Source organism: Uranotaenia lowii, chromosome 1, assembly GCF_029784155.1.
Source record: "Uranotaenia lowii strain MFRU-FL chromosome 1, ASM2978415v1, whole genome shotgun sequence".
Taxonomy (NCBI): domain Eukaryota; kingdom Metazoa; phylum Arthropoda; class Insecta; order Diptera; family Culicidae; genus Uranotaenia; species Uranotaenia lowii.
In genome coordinates, this window is record NC_073691.1 from 110,073,267 (window position 1) to 110,087,259 (window position 13,993).

The 13,993-nt window shown below is 34.0% G+C and overlaps 1 protein-coding gene across 2 annotated transcripts in view; it reads left to right on the top strand.

The window, feature by feature from the left end:
• The first annotated feature begins 10,580 nt into the window (after positions 1 to 10,580).
• LOC129738618 (derlin-2) overlaps positions 10,581 to 13,993 on the top strand; it is a 98,529-nt gene continuing 95,116 nt past the window's right edge. The window contains exons 1-6 of one of the 2 annotated variants that reach the window (XM_055729855.1): positions 10,581 to 10,890; positions 10,967 to 11,122; positions 11,409 to 11,554; positions 11,628 to 11,715; positions 12,518 to 12,640; positions 12,699 to 12,862. In XM_055729855.1, coding sequence (XP_055585830.1) covers positions 11,030 to 11,122; positions 11,409 to 11,554; positions 11,628 to 11,715; positions 12,518 to 12,640; positions 12,699 to 12,862 — 614 coding nt within the window. In that variant the 5' untranslated portion in view covers positions 10,581 to 10,890; positions 10,967 to 11,029. Of the gene's footprint in view, positions 11,123 to 11,408; positions 11,555 to 11,627; positions 11,716 to 12,517; positions 12,641 to 12,698; positions 12,863 to 13,993 lie in introns of both variants that reach the window. The other variant, XM_055729854.1, reaches the window with a different exon arrangement.

The window sequence follows — 13,993 nt, forward strand, 5'->3', positions numbered from 1 at the left end:
TATACATAGAATACCTTACCAGAAACCCTTTCCGACTGCTCCTATTTTTGTTTCATCCTTAATCCGATTCGATGGTTTTCGATTTCTGTCTAGGAACGACCAAATCACTTTCCATTCTCAATGTTTTACTTTCCGGTGATCTCCTTCTACGCCTTGATGGATTAAAAAACAAAAACAAATTAAATTCTGGAAGGTCGGGAATGTTTTTTTCCTATCGGAAGACGGAAGAAAAGGAGTTTATATTAACTTACCAATTTCCGGAGCACAATATATTTAACACGTACGAACTTTTCATCTTGCATACAAAGAATTGATTAACAATTAATTCACTATTTTTTTGGCAAAGAACAAAGAATGTTTACAAATAAATCCTTCACTTTAAATAATCTTCCCGACGCAACCATCAAAAAGCTTTTCCAGTTTGCTTGGGCATCCCTTTCCAACATAATTCCAACAACAGCAACTTTTTATACAGAGCTGCATAATCAAATTTTAGTTTACTTTTGCATATCGGCAGCCCAAAATTACCGAAAATTGAATTGAGGATATACAAATTTTGAACAACAACCGATTAGTTATGATGGAGGTATAATCGCAACACAATTTATGAATAACTCAATTTTTCCGTGTACTATCGTCACGTCACTCGAGGCGCAGAATAAGGGCCATAGTAAGAGCGATGCGATGCGAATTGACAAACGCGGCCAATGCGAACTCGAGCGGCGGAACAAATTGACATCTACTTCGCCGTGTTGAGTATGTCAGGTTTAAGCGATTCACATACATTTTCATCAAATGTGGTTCGCCGTATTGAATCGCATTCGTCGTTTCGCATCGCATCGCACTCACTATGTCATCGGCCTGAGGCTGAGAAGACATCGACATTCAAGACAAGAACCGTTTGTGATGCTTACGATGAGATTATTGCTGATCCACTCTTTTTTTCTATTTCTGCGATACACAGAAAAAAAATCTGAATCCTTAACAACACTGAAATTGGAAATCTTTAATGTTACATGACATAGAACGCGATTTATTAATGTAAATTTACAGACTAAAACAAGATTGAATCCTTAACAGCACTGAATTCTAATGGCATAAATATTACTTGACACGGAACGCGATTATTTGATGGAAATTTACATCACATATGATGTAAATAAAAAGAAGCATCACATATGATGGAATTTTCAGTGCGAATTGAATATTACACGTCATTGATATTTACATGTCTTTCAAATTCCACACGCCTGTAGATGTTTACAGGCGTGTAATATTCAACTCGCACTGAAAATTCCGTCATATGTGATGTTTTTTTTTATTTACATCATATGTGATGTAATTTTACAACTTTTTTCTGGTCACACAGAATTCTTAACAGCACTGAGATAGAAATTTCTTAAAATTACACGACATGGAATGTTATAGGACATTGAATTAATATTCAATGAATATTTTAAAACACTGAACGCGTTAATGTCATGTAAAAATACAGACTGTCAAAAACAGGCACACACAAATGTCATTAAAGTGTTAAGTCAAGTCGTGCACCATATATAATATTTTATAATATTTTATTGAAGCAGTTCTCCCGTGAGTTTATCGATCTTGCTGGTTGCTGGAGATCTTTGATGCGGATCTGGAAGTGGCTCCACCCCGCATAAATAAGGATCGTAACCAAACGATTTCTTAAATAGTCAAACGACGATTTGATGAGGCGTAAAAAAACGCTTTGCAAACGATTATATGAACCGTGGAATACATTGCTCGAATCGTGAATTTCTAATTGATTGTATTTTTAATATGTTGTTAGGTTATGTAATTGTTAAAAACTGTTAAAGCACTTATATGGAGGAACTGTTCATCAAACAGTTGAGATAACATCCAAAAATCGCTCATGTAAACATATTTCGCACTTCAAACTGTAATTGTTAAAGTAATTCTTGAAGTTCGCTGTTAAAGAGACATTTAAGGTTGAAGTCGTGAAAAGATTTGTCGTAACGTTCTCCAACGCTATGCGTACGTTATTTGGAATCGTTCGTGAATACCGGGAATTTTCGGATTGAAAGTGAAAGAACCAATAATTTTGGATATTTATGATTTATTTATTAATTAGTCATCTGTATCCATACCTTTAATGTTTTAATGTTTATAAAATTTAATCCTCCATCCAATTCGAAGAACTCTTACGGCTTTCCGGCTACTCCGAATGATGTGGTGACAGCTGACATCCATAACCTGGAATATGCGAAAAGTGAAATAAGTTCCAATATCCTGTATATTTTTTCTTTTCTGTTCTGCTAACTGGCCTGGTACTGTTGATTTTTTTAAGAACTCAATCCACCTACCTGTTACTAACAGCAATCCGATGTTCCCACGGCGGCTGGGTGGTGAAATTTCCCCGGACATCGCCGCTGCTCTTGCCGGAAGTTTCGATACTTTCATGAGCCTCCTGGCTCCGTAGTTGAAGTGTTGAGCTGCTGAATGGCTGGAGGAAGGAAACTGGTGTTCCTTTTTAATCTTCGGAATAATGACCTTCGTACTCCGATCCATTTTTGTCGCAGTCGCAGGATCCCCGACGAGATGCAAAAAAACAAAGCAACGATTGATAAACAACACGCGCGCGAACGACATCAAACAGTCAGTGGTGCCAAGTATGAGGATTTTTCAAAATTTAGATTTTTTTATATTTCTATGTTAATACAAATTTTAATATGATTTGAGAAAAAATAATTTCTGATAATAACAACCATAACTTATTCACCAACAATGCCAACTGAATCAATAAGAAAATTACAAATAAATTTGAATCAATATTTAAATTTGTAATGAATTATTTATTATGATTTTTCATGAATCATAGAACTATATAGTAAAATGTTTTTAGATTACATAAACAAATAGACTATCTGATTTCTCCCACAGTAATTCGTAAAAACCACAGTTAATACTTAGTAACACTGCGACAAGACTTCAAGAAGTTCAAGTTTTCGAAATTTCAAAGTACTAAAATTGCTGTAGTAAGTTATTATTTCTGACAAATACTCAGTTCGACAGGTTATTACTCGATTGGAATTACACTGACACAAAATTCAAAATTCCAATCACAACACGGCGCTTCTTGTTTAAAGCCTCTTCAGTAAAACGATAAAATTTAACTAAATAAACATTTAGTAGAACAAAATGGTCAAATACTTGTTAACATTAAAATTTGGCAGCTCTGACCTGCTTTTCGGTCATTTTTGACGTGGAGTTTGACATAAAGATGAACGCTGCGGGTAACGGTTGCTGATCATTTTTACGATTAGTGATAAAATTGAATTATCGTCCATATCATTGGTTCACCTTTTCAGATTTCATCACTTTTCACATGAACGTTCTTGTTTCGTTCTTATCAATATCGAAGTAAAGTTCAATATAACAGCTACATTAATAGAGACGATCACTTTTTCTGGAGCAGTAGATGTTTGGTTTAGACTATTAGAGATACAGTTTTTGAGTATGCGGGTGGTAATTCCAAAAAAAACCATCCACAATTTTAATCTGATACAGTTTTTTCTTAAAATAAATATCAACAAACATCTACACGCTGCGACATCGTTTGTTTAATTCTGCTCAAAACGGTAGAATTTTTTTCAGTGCATGTTTGCTCTCGCCCCTTTCTAGTGAGCAAATTTGGTGATTTCGTCGGTCCCGACGGCATCGGCCCTATTTTGCTCACCTTCATACTAACCCCCGGTGCGGTATGGAAGTGATTAAACTCGTGAGCATTTTCACTTTGCTCGCGATTGCTGCGGATGCCCTTATCACAAACCAAATTAATTATTATTCTAAAAGATTCAATTCAACCTTTTTCCAGATTCCATGATCCCTACTTCAATCCATGCTAGAGCGTGCGGAAGCAAATCCGTACTGGATGTTGAGGCCGATCGAGATGAAAATTGCGGAAACCAAGACGAACAGCCGTAAAGCCCTGAATTTTTTGCCTAATATCTAGGCTGCTACTGCCTATTCCTATATTTGCCATGAAAAGGTAGGAAAAAAAACTCATAGGAGTGTAAAGTGTTCGCAAGCTTTGTATACAATAGTGTTTTGTTCCATCACTTATAATGTAAAAGAACATTTTATGTTTATGTATCTATATTTAATGTTGAAATAAGCAATAAAAAATTATTCTTTATCTGTTATGTGAGCAAACTGTGTTTTTATTTTCGAAAAAACTTGTCAACTTTTACTTTTCTAAAGAAATCTGAAAAATGCATGGGCATCCCCATGTCAAAATATACAGAATTGAGCAACTGACCGAAAGCTTTCAAATGTATAAAAGCTTTTTGCTCACGCTCTGCGTAAAGCGCCCAAACATAAAACTAAGTGGAGACACTTTTCCCGAAACTGTATGAAATTTTATACAGAATAGAGTAACTTTGGTTACCGTGTAAGGATTATTTATCGACTGAAATTAAATCGGATGAACAAGCGGAAAACATTGAAAGATGATTTAATAAAAAGTTGTCAAACAAACATGTTTACCAAATATTATTATCGGATTATCTATTGTTTACAAAACAAAAAATTGTGTTTGACTTGAACTTGGTCAATCAGCGGTCAAAATCACGGAAAAATGAATAATAAAAAAAACCTGTTTGCGATGGGGTCAACCAGCGGACAAATTCACGAAAAAAAATGAAAACCTGTAGTTGTTTAAATAAGTTTAGAGTTCGACGACACGGTAGCGATCATTCATTGAATGTTGGATTTCGTGCTATGTTTTGCAGTCGGAGTTATCCGTATAAAGTTTAACTGAAAAGCGGTTAGCGTGTAGAAAACCGTCAGATTTTATACTGATTTGACAGATCGCACAAATTTCGCAGTTATGAGTGCACAGTCCAATTTTTTGCGATGCGAATGGTATTATTTCCTATAATAGACTATTCACCGTACACAACTCCTTTTTTTAACTTCTCATATACGATTTGTTACATTTTAACGACAACACGCAGAGAAAACTTGGATTTTGAAACAAAACAAAACTGACTTTGATTCAAAACACTCAGTTTTTTTAATCAAACTCCTGTTTTCTTTGAATCAATGAATTCTCGTTCTGATTCAAATGAATAATTTTTGAAAGAAAGAATTAATTTTTTGAACCGAATAATTTTGGAATTTGATTTTAAACAAATTCTTTGATTCAAAAGACATTTTTTCAATTGCATATGTCTTTTAAAACAAAGTAAATTTTCTTTCAACCAAAGAAAAATGTTTTCAACAGAAAGGAATAATTTCTTTAAGTTAAAACTTCAAACTTAGAAGATAATTTGGATTGAGCAAGTACCGAATTTCGAATTAAGTTTCGTCGGTCGTGTTAAAAATCAAAACTAGTGAATCATACACGCAGCGAAAAGTAGTACCATTGAACTAAAAAATATACATCTTTGATTCAAAAACCTTGTGTACATTAAAACAAAATCCAATTTCCTTGATTCAAGTAAATTTTATATTGAACCGAACTTTTTTCCCATAAAACCAATGTTCCGAATTTTTAAATCAAAATATTTAATTTGAATTCAAAGAATTTTTTTTTTAACTCAGAATCAAAGTAAAAGTTCATTGTTTTAGATGAATTTTCTTTTGAACCAAAGTAATTTTTCGTCAAACAGTCGACACATCTTCATTATTAGCTTCTGTTAGGTGAACGGGTCGGCGAGAAGCTTTCCCGACAACCAGCCAGACCTATTCATTTTCTCCGGAATCTTCCTGCCGCGCAACCACCAGACAGCACCGAAATCACAAGACGTACCCGGCGTAGGAAAGTTTCGACAGCTTTGAGAGGACAAACGACAGTGGACTCTTAGGTAGGCCTTAAAAATTAATTTAATTTCAAATAAACCGTCTAAGTAACAAAATTTTTCAGGGCAATCATTCATCAAACTAATTGGAAGAGGTAACTGTATACCGACTGTTCCGGTCCTCCAACTATGCGGTTGCAATCGCTTCGGGCCGATCCAAGAAGACTCAACATCTGGCGCCGAAACCCTTCATCAGTTGTTCGGGTGCAAACAAACATCGTCCAGTAAGTACTTTTCATGCAATGTATGCAAATAATTTTAATTTTTTTAATTGCATTATTTAGCTTAATGTCGTTTTTTTAAAGCTTCATAACAAACCGTATTATGTGTTCTCTTCTTTGTTTTCAGATGAACCGATTCAAGAACTCTTATCCTGTGGAAAATCGATAATCTAAATGAAGTACTTTAAGAGAAATAAAATGTTTTTATTATAATTGATTTCTTTTTATAAGGTATTTCCCGACTTGTCAACAGAACAGCTGATTTCTCATGTTTACAATTTTCGGCAGCTGGTGGTAGGGTAAAAATAACAACAACACTACGCATGTTCAATGGTCGGATAGTAACGAAACCAAATTGGCGATGCAAAAGTAATGGTTATGCAAAATTCTTAATTTTTTTAACTACCTCAAACTAAATAATTGTAGACATGAAATACTTTGAAGGTAATGTTGATGTTATGTAATGTTAATTTGAAATAATAATTTCTTTTGAAGAAATAATTGAACAGTGCTAATCTCCCAAGTTCAAAATGGCGACCAGTAGGTGTTTACCTTTTTCAAAACAAAAACAAAAAGCTACCCTACCACCATCTGTCTCAGGAAATGCTCTATTTCTAATAGGATAAAAAATATAATGCAGTACTAGAATTCTTAGAAACCAAACATAGATTTGAAAAACAAATACTTTTAAATTGAAACCCAAATACCTTTAGAATAAAGATAAATTTCATAAAACTAAACGAAAAGGTTTTTGAATTAAAAGCATTTAATTATTTGGAACAAAGAAAAAGTTTCGATTCAAAGGAAAGCATTTCTTCGAAACAAAAGAAAATGCATTTGAATCAAAGGAATTTTTATTTGTCCCAAAATCAAAGGAAAAAATCCTTTGTTTTTGCGGCACTTTCCTTTGAAACTAAATTCTATTTTTCTGCGTGTAGATAGCTATTTAGGAGGATTCAGGATGAGGAATGCATACCATGGTAAGTGCGTGTTAATCCATTAGTCAAAAAGTGAATATTTAAGATTTTATATAAACTTTTGCATTGTTACAGGACCACGGCTGATTCCGCCCAAAATCCAGCGGTCTGATTATCTTCGGGCCGATCTTCAGCGGCAGTCACCAGTTGGATGACCGGAGTTGCTTCCGGAAGTTTATTGAGCGGTCCAAGAAGAATGCCCTCAGGCCAAAATTTAGGACCGGTTAATTCCATTATAGTGAACCAGTGTTTGTGTTAAGTTTGTAATAAAAATGAATTTAAGATGTAAATTGTTTCTTTTTATTGTTCAAAATTCCTAATTGGAACTTCTGAACAACAGAAAATATTTTTTCCAATTGGAATAAAAGGAAAATATTTCAATGAACCAATCCTTTTAAATCTAAATCTAAATTACATTGTAGCAAACGAAAACAACTTTGCATCAAATGAAACTGTTTTTTGTTTCAAAGCATTTAAGATTTTGACTCAAAGATTTTTCAAAAGAAAAATTCTTTGAAACAAAGGAAAATGTCCTTGAACCAATGGAATTTTTATTTATCCCAAAATCAAAGGAAAAAATCCTTTGTTTTTGCGGCACTTTCCTTTGAAATAAAAAATCTTTTTTCTGCGTGAACATAATTGAATTCGACCAGCATATAAAGTATCAAAGACGCATTTATCGCATCAAAAATCTTCGTCATGCCAAATTAGTTAATTCTCAGGCTATAGAAAAATGTGTTTTCAATAATGTAGATTGTTTTTTGTTTTGTCTGGGATTTTAACGCTCGTAATTAATTCAATCTCAATGAATACTAAGAATAATATTTCATTCCGATGACTTCATGTTTTGTCCTCTCTTGCAAAATAATGATTTGAAGATTGATTCAAGAATTTACTTCTTAACTTTTCAATGAAATTAGTGAGTAAGAGTGAATTTTTTAACTGTGTTTACTGCTCCGGCTAGCCTACCGCACGGAAGGCTACCGTCGCGCGATTAGAAATTTTCCCAGTAACCGCAATACCTAACATTACACTGAGATTCAAAAAGGGAAAATTTCACTCAAAAAAATATCAAGCTCATGAGATTTTGCAACCTTGATTTCATCAGCCAAAAAGCAGCTAACACACAAAACTTTCGAGGCTCCACTTAGCAAAAATTCGCTGTTACTTTCCGTTAGCAAAAATGTTTTTTTACTTTTGAGTTAGCAAAAAGCACAATTTACTTGATTTTAGTAATCAGAAAGTTTATCTTGCTCGATTTTAGTAAAACGAAAGTTTTCTAGCCGCCTTATTTCTAGATAGCAGCCGCTGCCGGTAGAGACAAAAAAAAACTGACGGGATTCAGTGCCGTTCCGGAAATTCGATGCTGGCGGTTCTTTTGGTGGCTAAGTTCACGACAAATTGGTAGCCAAATCGATAGTGGATGCAAACAGGTAAGAGTCGATCAAGAAGTGTAAAATGTTTTCCGTAATTTTAATTTATGTTTTTTACTATTAGGTTGCTGCTGCCGGTGGGGTTCCGGGTTTTAATTGCAACAGTCCGAAAATCGAAAGGGACAAAGCTGGAATTTCAATGCGGTGCGTCCGGAACAACCCCGGTGTCGATCGCTTGGCATTTCGCGTTCCCAGGATCGGAACTAAATAAGTTCCATGAAGTGTCGAAATAAAGAGAAAAATCAATTGAAAGTAAACTTATTTTTGTATTCTTTTCAATAATCTAACATTCCCTAAGAAATTGCAAAGAAAAACAATAAATATTGAAATTTCAGGTCCGGGGCGATCTTTTCCTCCGGTTTTTGCTAGAAAAGTGAGCAAAAATTGCGGCGGCTAAATTTGTCTCTCGTTTGCTAAAGTTTTAGTTCGAAAAAATTGCTAAATTGATTGCTAAGATTTTAGCTGGTCAAATTTGAGCAAAATTTTGCTAATTTCCGGCCTCGAAAGTTTTGTGTGAACTGTTGCTTCATATCACATTATCGAATGTGGATCTCACTGGATATGCTTCTCGAAAACACACCTTCCCACAGAACTGAGTAATCTACATTCTCCGTTATCGAACACCAAAAGAAACCACGAATCGTCTGAAAGTCGACTAAAAACGGGTGCAGTAAATTTATCGTGAAGGAGAGACGTCTGACGAAATAACTGGATACATATTCATAAGGTCAAAAGTCATTTATAGCGTAGAAAACAGATTTTGATTTTTCTTTCTTATGGCGTATTTTTTTTTGATTCCGGATTTGGCTCTGGAACCGTCAGAATAAAAAAGCAACTTTCGGGTTTCGAGTTATTCCATACGTACACGCAGCGAAAAGATTTTTTATTTCAAAGGATAGTGCAGCGAAAACAAAGGAAAATTTCCTTTGATTTTGGGATAAATAAAAATTTCTTCGTTTCAAATGCATTTTCGTTTGTTTCAAAGTATTTTTCTTTTGAAAAATCTTTGATTCAAAATATTGATACTTTGAAACAAAAAACCGTTTCTCTTGATTCAAAGTTGCTTTCTTTTGCCACAAGGTAATTTAATTTAGATTTAAAAGCATTTATTCATTGAACCATTTTCTATTTATTCCAATTGGAAGCGTCATATTCTGTTGTTTTGAAATTCCTATCAGGAATTTCAAATAATAAGAAGAAAGGATTTCAAATTTAAAATTTATTTTTATTCACAAATAAATGAAACACTGGGTCACACAATGGTTCACTTTAATCGAATCATCCGGTTTAAATTTTAGTGGACCTGATCGCTGGATTGGAGCGGTGTCACCTCGGTTGAGGAATTCAGGGACTTGGAAAACCATGTATCGGCCGTGGTCCTGTAAAATTTCAAGCACTTATTGAAAATCTTCAATATTCATTCTTTAATACATAAACTTACCATACTTTATCCTGAATCCTCCTAACTAAGCTAACTCTGATTCACATTTTCACACGACCAGCCAAACCGATTTTTCGTTTTGAATTCTTCTTACTCAATGCAAAAAACCTTCTAAGTTTGAAGTTTTTATTTTAAGAAATTATTCCTTTGCATTGAATACATTTTTCTTTGGTTGAAAGAAAATTTACTTTGTTTCCAAATAAATATGCAATTGAACAAATATGTCTTTTGAATCAAAGAATTTGTTTAAAATCAAAGTCCAAAATTATTCGATTCAAAAAATTAATTCTTTCTTTCAAAAATTATTTATTTAAAACAAAACCATAATTCATTGATTCAAAGAAAACAGGAGATTGAATCGAAAAAATTAATTTTTTGAATCAAAGTCAGTTTTGTTTTGTTTCAAAATCCAAGTTTTCTCTGCGTGTAGGTGTGCGTGAGAACGAGCGCAATGTTTACATGCAGCTGTCATTTTGTTCTCCCTTCTGGATTTCTTCATTCGGTTCTTCACGTTCTTCACATCCGGATTGCCTTTTTCGTGTCCGGATTGCACTGGACAGCAGATAGTACGATTTTGCTTGGCTGAGAGGTTCAAAATCGCGGCAATAATCATTTTCCCGTTCATTATTTCAACTGTTTTGCTTTCAGCCAAAAACAGGTGTCTAATGTTTTGACAACAACGTTGAGAATATTGGTGAACTTCTCGCAAAACTGACTTTCTTCTCAGGGCGACTCCGTCCGTTTTTCGAGCGAACCTAGGTTGCCTCTCGAGCAATAAATGAGCACGATGACAGCAGTTAGAGCGAACCTAGGTTGCCTCTAGTTTGCCTCCAGGTGAAAAAAAATACGGTATTAAAAAATATTCAAATATCATATCAAGTTTCAGTCTCTTTGAAAAATTATGGCATTACTCGAACCGCGATGACGGGTTTTCGTCATTATTGTTTGTTGACATTTCTATCCACAAAAACGGTAAACTATTTAAGTCTTATCAAAATAGCTGAAGTTAGCACAGCGAATCAAGTTTATATTTTTTCCTTTAAACCAGTGGAACGGCTCAACTAGTTGAAATAAAGATTTGGTACATTAATTTAGTTTACTCATCGGCACAATGGCATATCAAACCTTACGACAAGAATATTTCCAAATTCCGGTAGTGACCAGAGCATATACGACAGCATGTGTTATAACAACGTTATGTGTGGTAATTATAATTATTATAAGTAACCCTTTATACACTTTTATTGTAAGTATTGATAATCAGGTGCTTAAGCCGGTTAAGTTAGCTGATGTAATTGATGCTTAAATCTCAAGAATATTTTCTTATGATCATTGTATGACGTGGCCTAATGCATCAGTTCGATGATATCCCAAATAGTATTGTGATAACAATGTTATCTAAGTACATATTATCTTTTTGGTTTGAGTAGTTGATTTCAGCTAAAAATGGTTGATTTATTTCACACAATGTTTACTAACAATATTTTCAGCACCTAGAAGTTGTGACTCCATTCCAACTATACTTCAATCCAACACTCATCCTGAAGCATTATCAACTATGGCGATTAGGAACTACTTTTTTGTTCTTCGGGACATTCGGGTTCAATTTTCTTTTCAATATGCTATTTACTTATAGGTATGTACCAGAGGACTCAGAAAGCCCCAAGATGAAACTATCAAAGAAAGCAATCATAAACTCCTCTTTCTAGGTACTGTCGAATGCTAGAAGAAGGATCTTTTCGCGGTAGAAGCGCGGATTTCATCATGATGTTTCTATTCGGTGGTGTACTGATGATCGTATCCTTTACAATATATATATTCGTTTGATGATTCTGCCTACAATACTGCCTTTCTACGCAAGAGTGTCCCTTGTGCATTTTTTGACAAACCGCTCTTGAGATAAATTGATTTTGATTTAAACTGTTCGATATAAAAAAGTTGATCAATGTTGATGGTGCGGGAAAAGTTGAAGGGAGAGAAGGGAAGACCCTTTAATGCTTTTTGTTTTTATTTAATTCTGTGTCCTTATAATGAACGAGATGATTTAAACGAAATGATGAAGCTCTGGTTGTATTACCCAAAGGGTAGTTAGAGAACTTAATTAGAATTTGCAAAACAGACATAGTACGAGCTTCTAAAGCAAGAAAAAGCATAGCCATGTGACAGTTTTGTGTAAAAACAAGTATTTGTATTCATTCTGATTCACGCAAAAATGTCACACGAAGCATTTTTGGCTATTACATCCAGGTTGTTGTAGGAAATGTAAAAACTGTCGGTTGCAACTGATGAATTTAAGCGAAAATTTTAAAATATTGTTTAAACTTTAACCGCGCTTTTCAAGGATGCACGTTTTTTTTTTGCATGGAACAATCTCGCTTGGAACGGCAGAATAGGTGGTACAAAGATATTTTTCTTAGGTTCACTGGAAGTAGAATCCAAATGATACGTAAGAATATGGACAGCTTGCATTAATTATGCATTCATTTAATTATGCATTAATTAAATGCAAAACAAAGTTTTTCGTTATTCAAAAGTGTCTCATCATTACATAATTTCAAACATCGATTATCATTAAATTTCCTTAACAGTTTTGTCGTAGATGTCTGCCTTTTTTGTGAATCTACTGTTCCTTGGCCAAGCTTTTACAATTATGCTAGTGTATGTTTGGTCGCGAAGGAATCCATTCATCAGGATGAACTTTTTCGGCATATTGAATTTTCAGGTAGGAAATGAAAAAATCGGGTTTGTTTCTTTTATTATAACATTTTTTCTTTTAACAGGCTCCCTACTTGCCATGGGTTCTGCTTAGCTTCTCCGTGCTGATCGGCAACACCATATGGGTAGATTTGATGGGAATTGTTGTGGGGCATATTTATTACTTCCTAGAGGATGTATTCCCTGGCCAGATAAACGGACGCCACTTACTGAAGACTCCACAATTCCTGTAAGTAACGAACTTTTTTTTTATTTAATAACAAATTGAGGAAACGATGGCATATTGTCAATTGAATTTTTGGTGTTTATTTGTTTGTTTAAGAACGTAAAACACCAACTATATAAGTCGATTTTCACTAGAATTTCATTATCCGAGCATGTCATCTTGCAATTCAAATCATTAAGTCGGGGTTCTATTTAACAAAAAAAAATGCTATCATTATTTCATTTAACTTGTTGAGGTAATGATAAGTATATTTAAAAATTGTTTGTCTTTTTCGTGACTGAAAAAGTTTCAATGTTCAACAAAGCCAACGATTAGTGGTATGAATAAGGTTTAGCAATTGCTTCGGCAGCTTTTACTTAGCTCAAAATCAAGCAAAGCAAAAGCCCGAAGCATTTACTTAGTTTGGTATGAATAAACATTTGCTTAGCGGATGTGTACTAAAGTCTTAGAACAAAGCTTTTGCTTCGAAAAATAGAGCTATCCAACCAGCAGAATCTGAAGTTTTCTAAAGTTAAATGAAAGAAGACGATTAGAAAATTTAAAAGTCCGGCTAAAATAGCCATGAAGTCGACGGTGCGGAAGGTGGGTGTAAGAACGACCGGAAAGTTTTTGGTTATTGCGTGTTCGTATGTTGATGTTTAAAGAAAAATGAATACATATTCGAATATAGTCAAACAACAAATGGCCCAACTTTCACATTTATCATAGCTCTCCCACACGTATTCGGATCGGGATAATCCGATGTATAAAAAATAGGCAATAGGCGCGCACCTTAATTTAATTTTTTTTTAAATCTTAGAATTATAAAAAAAAAATCATATAAATTATGTTTTGAATTATTACAATTTTCTTCCAACTTCAAGCCGATTGGGACTTCTTCCACTATAGCCGGAATTTTTAATTTAGAATATTTACTGATTGATTTGTTTAGTTTCATCTTAGACGAATCATTTCATACAACGACAGGAATATGAAAAAAACTGGATTATCACTCCGACTTTTCTTTATTCATGTTGAAAATGCCTTTTTGAATTGTATTGAAGTGTAATATTGCTAATTTAATAAATTCATGACGTTGCTAAAGAATTTTTTATTGGAAAAGTCTGCTACCGAGCATGCTTAGAAAATAAAGCA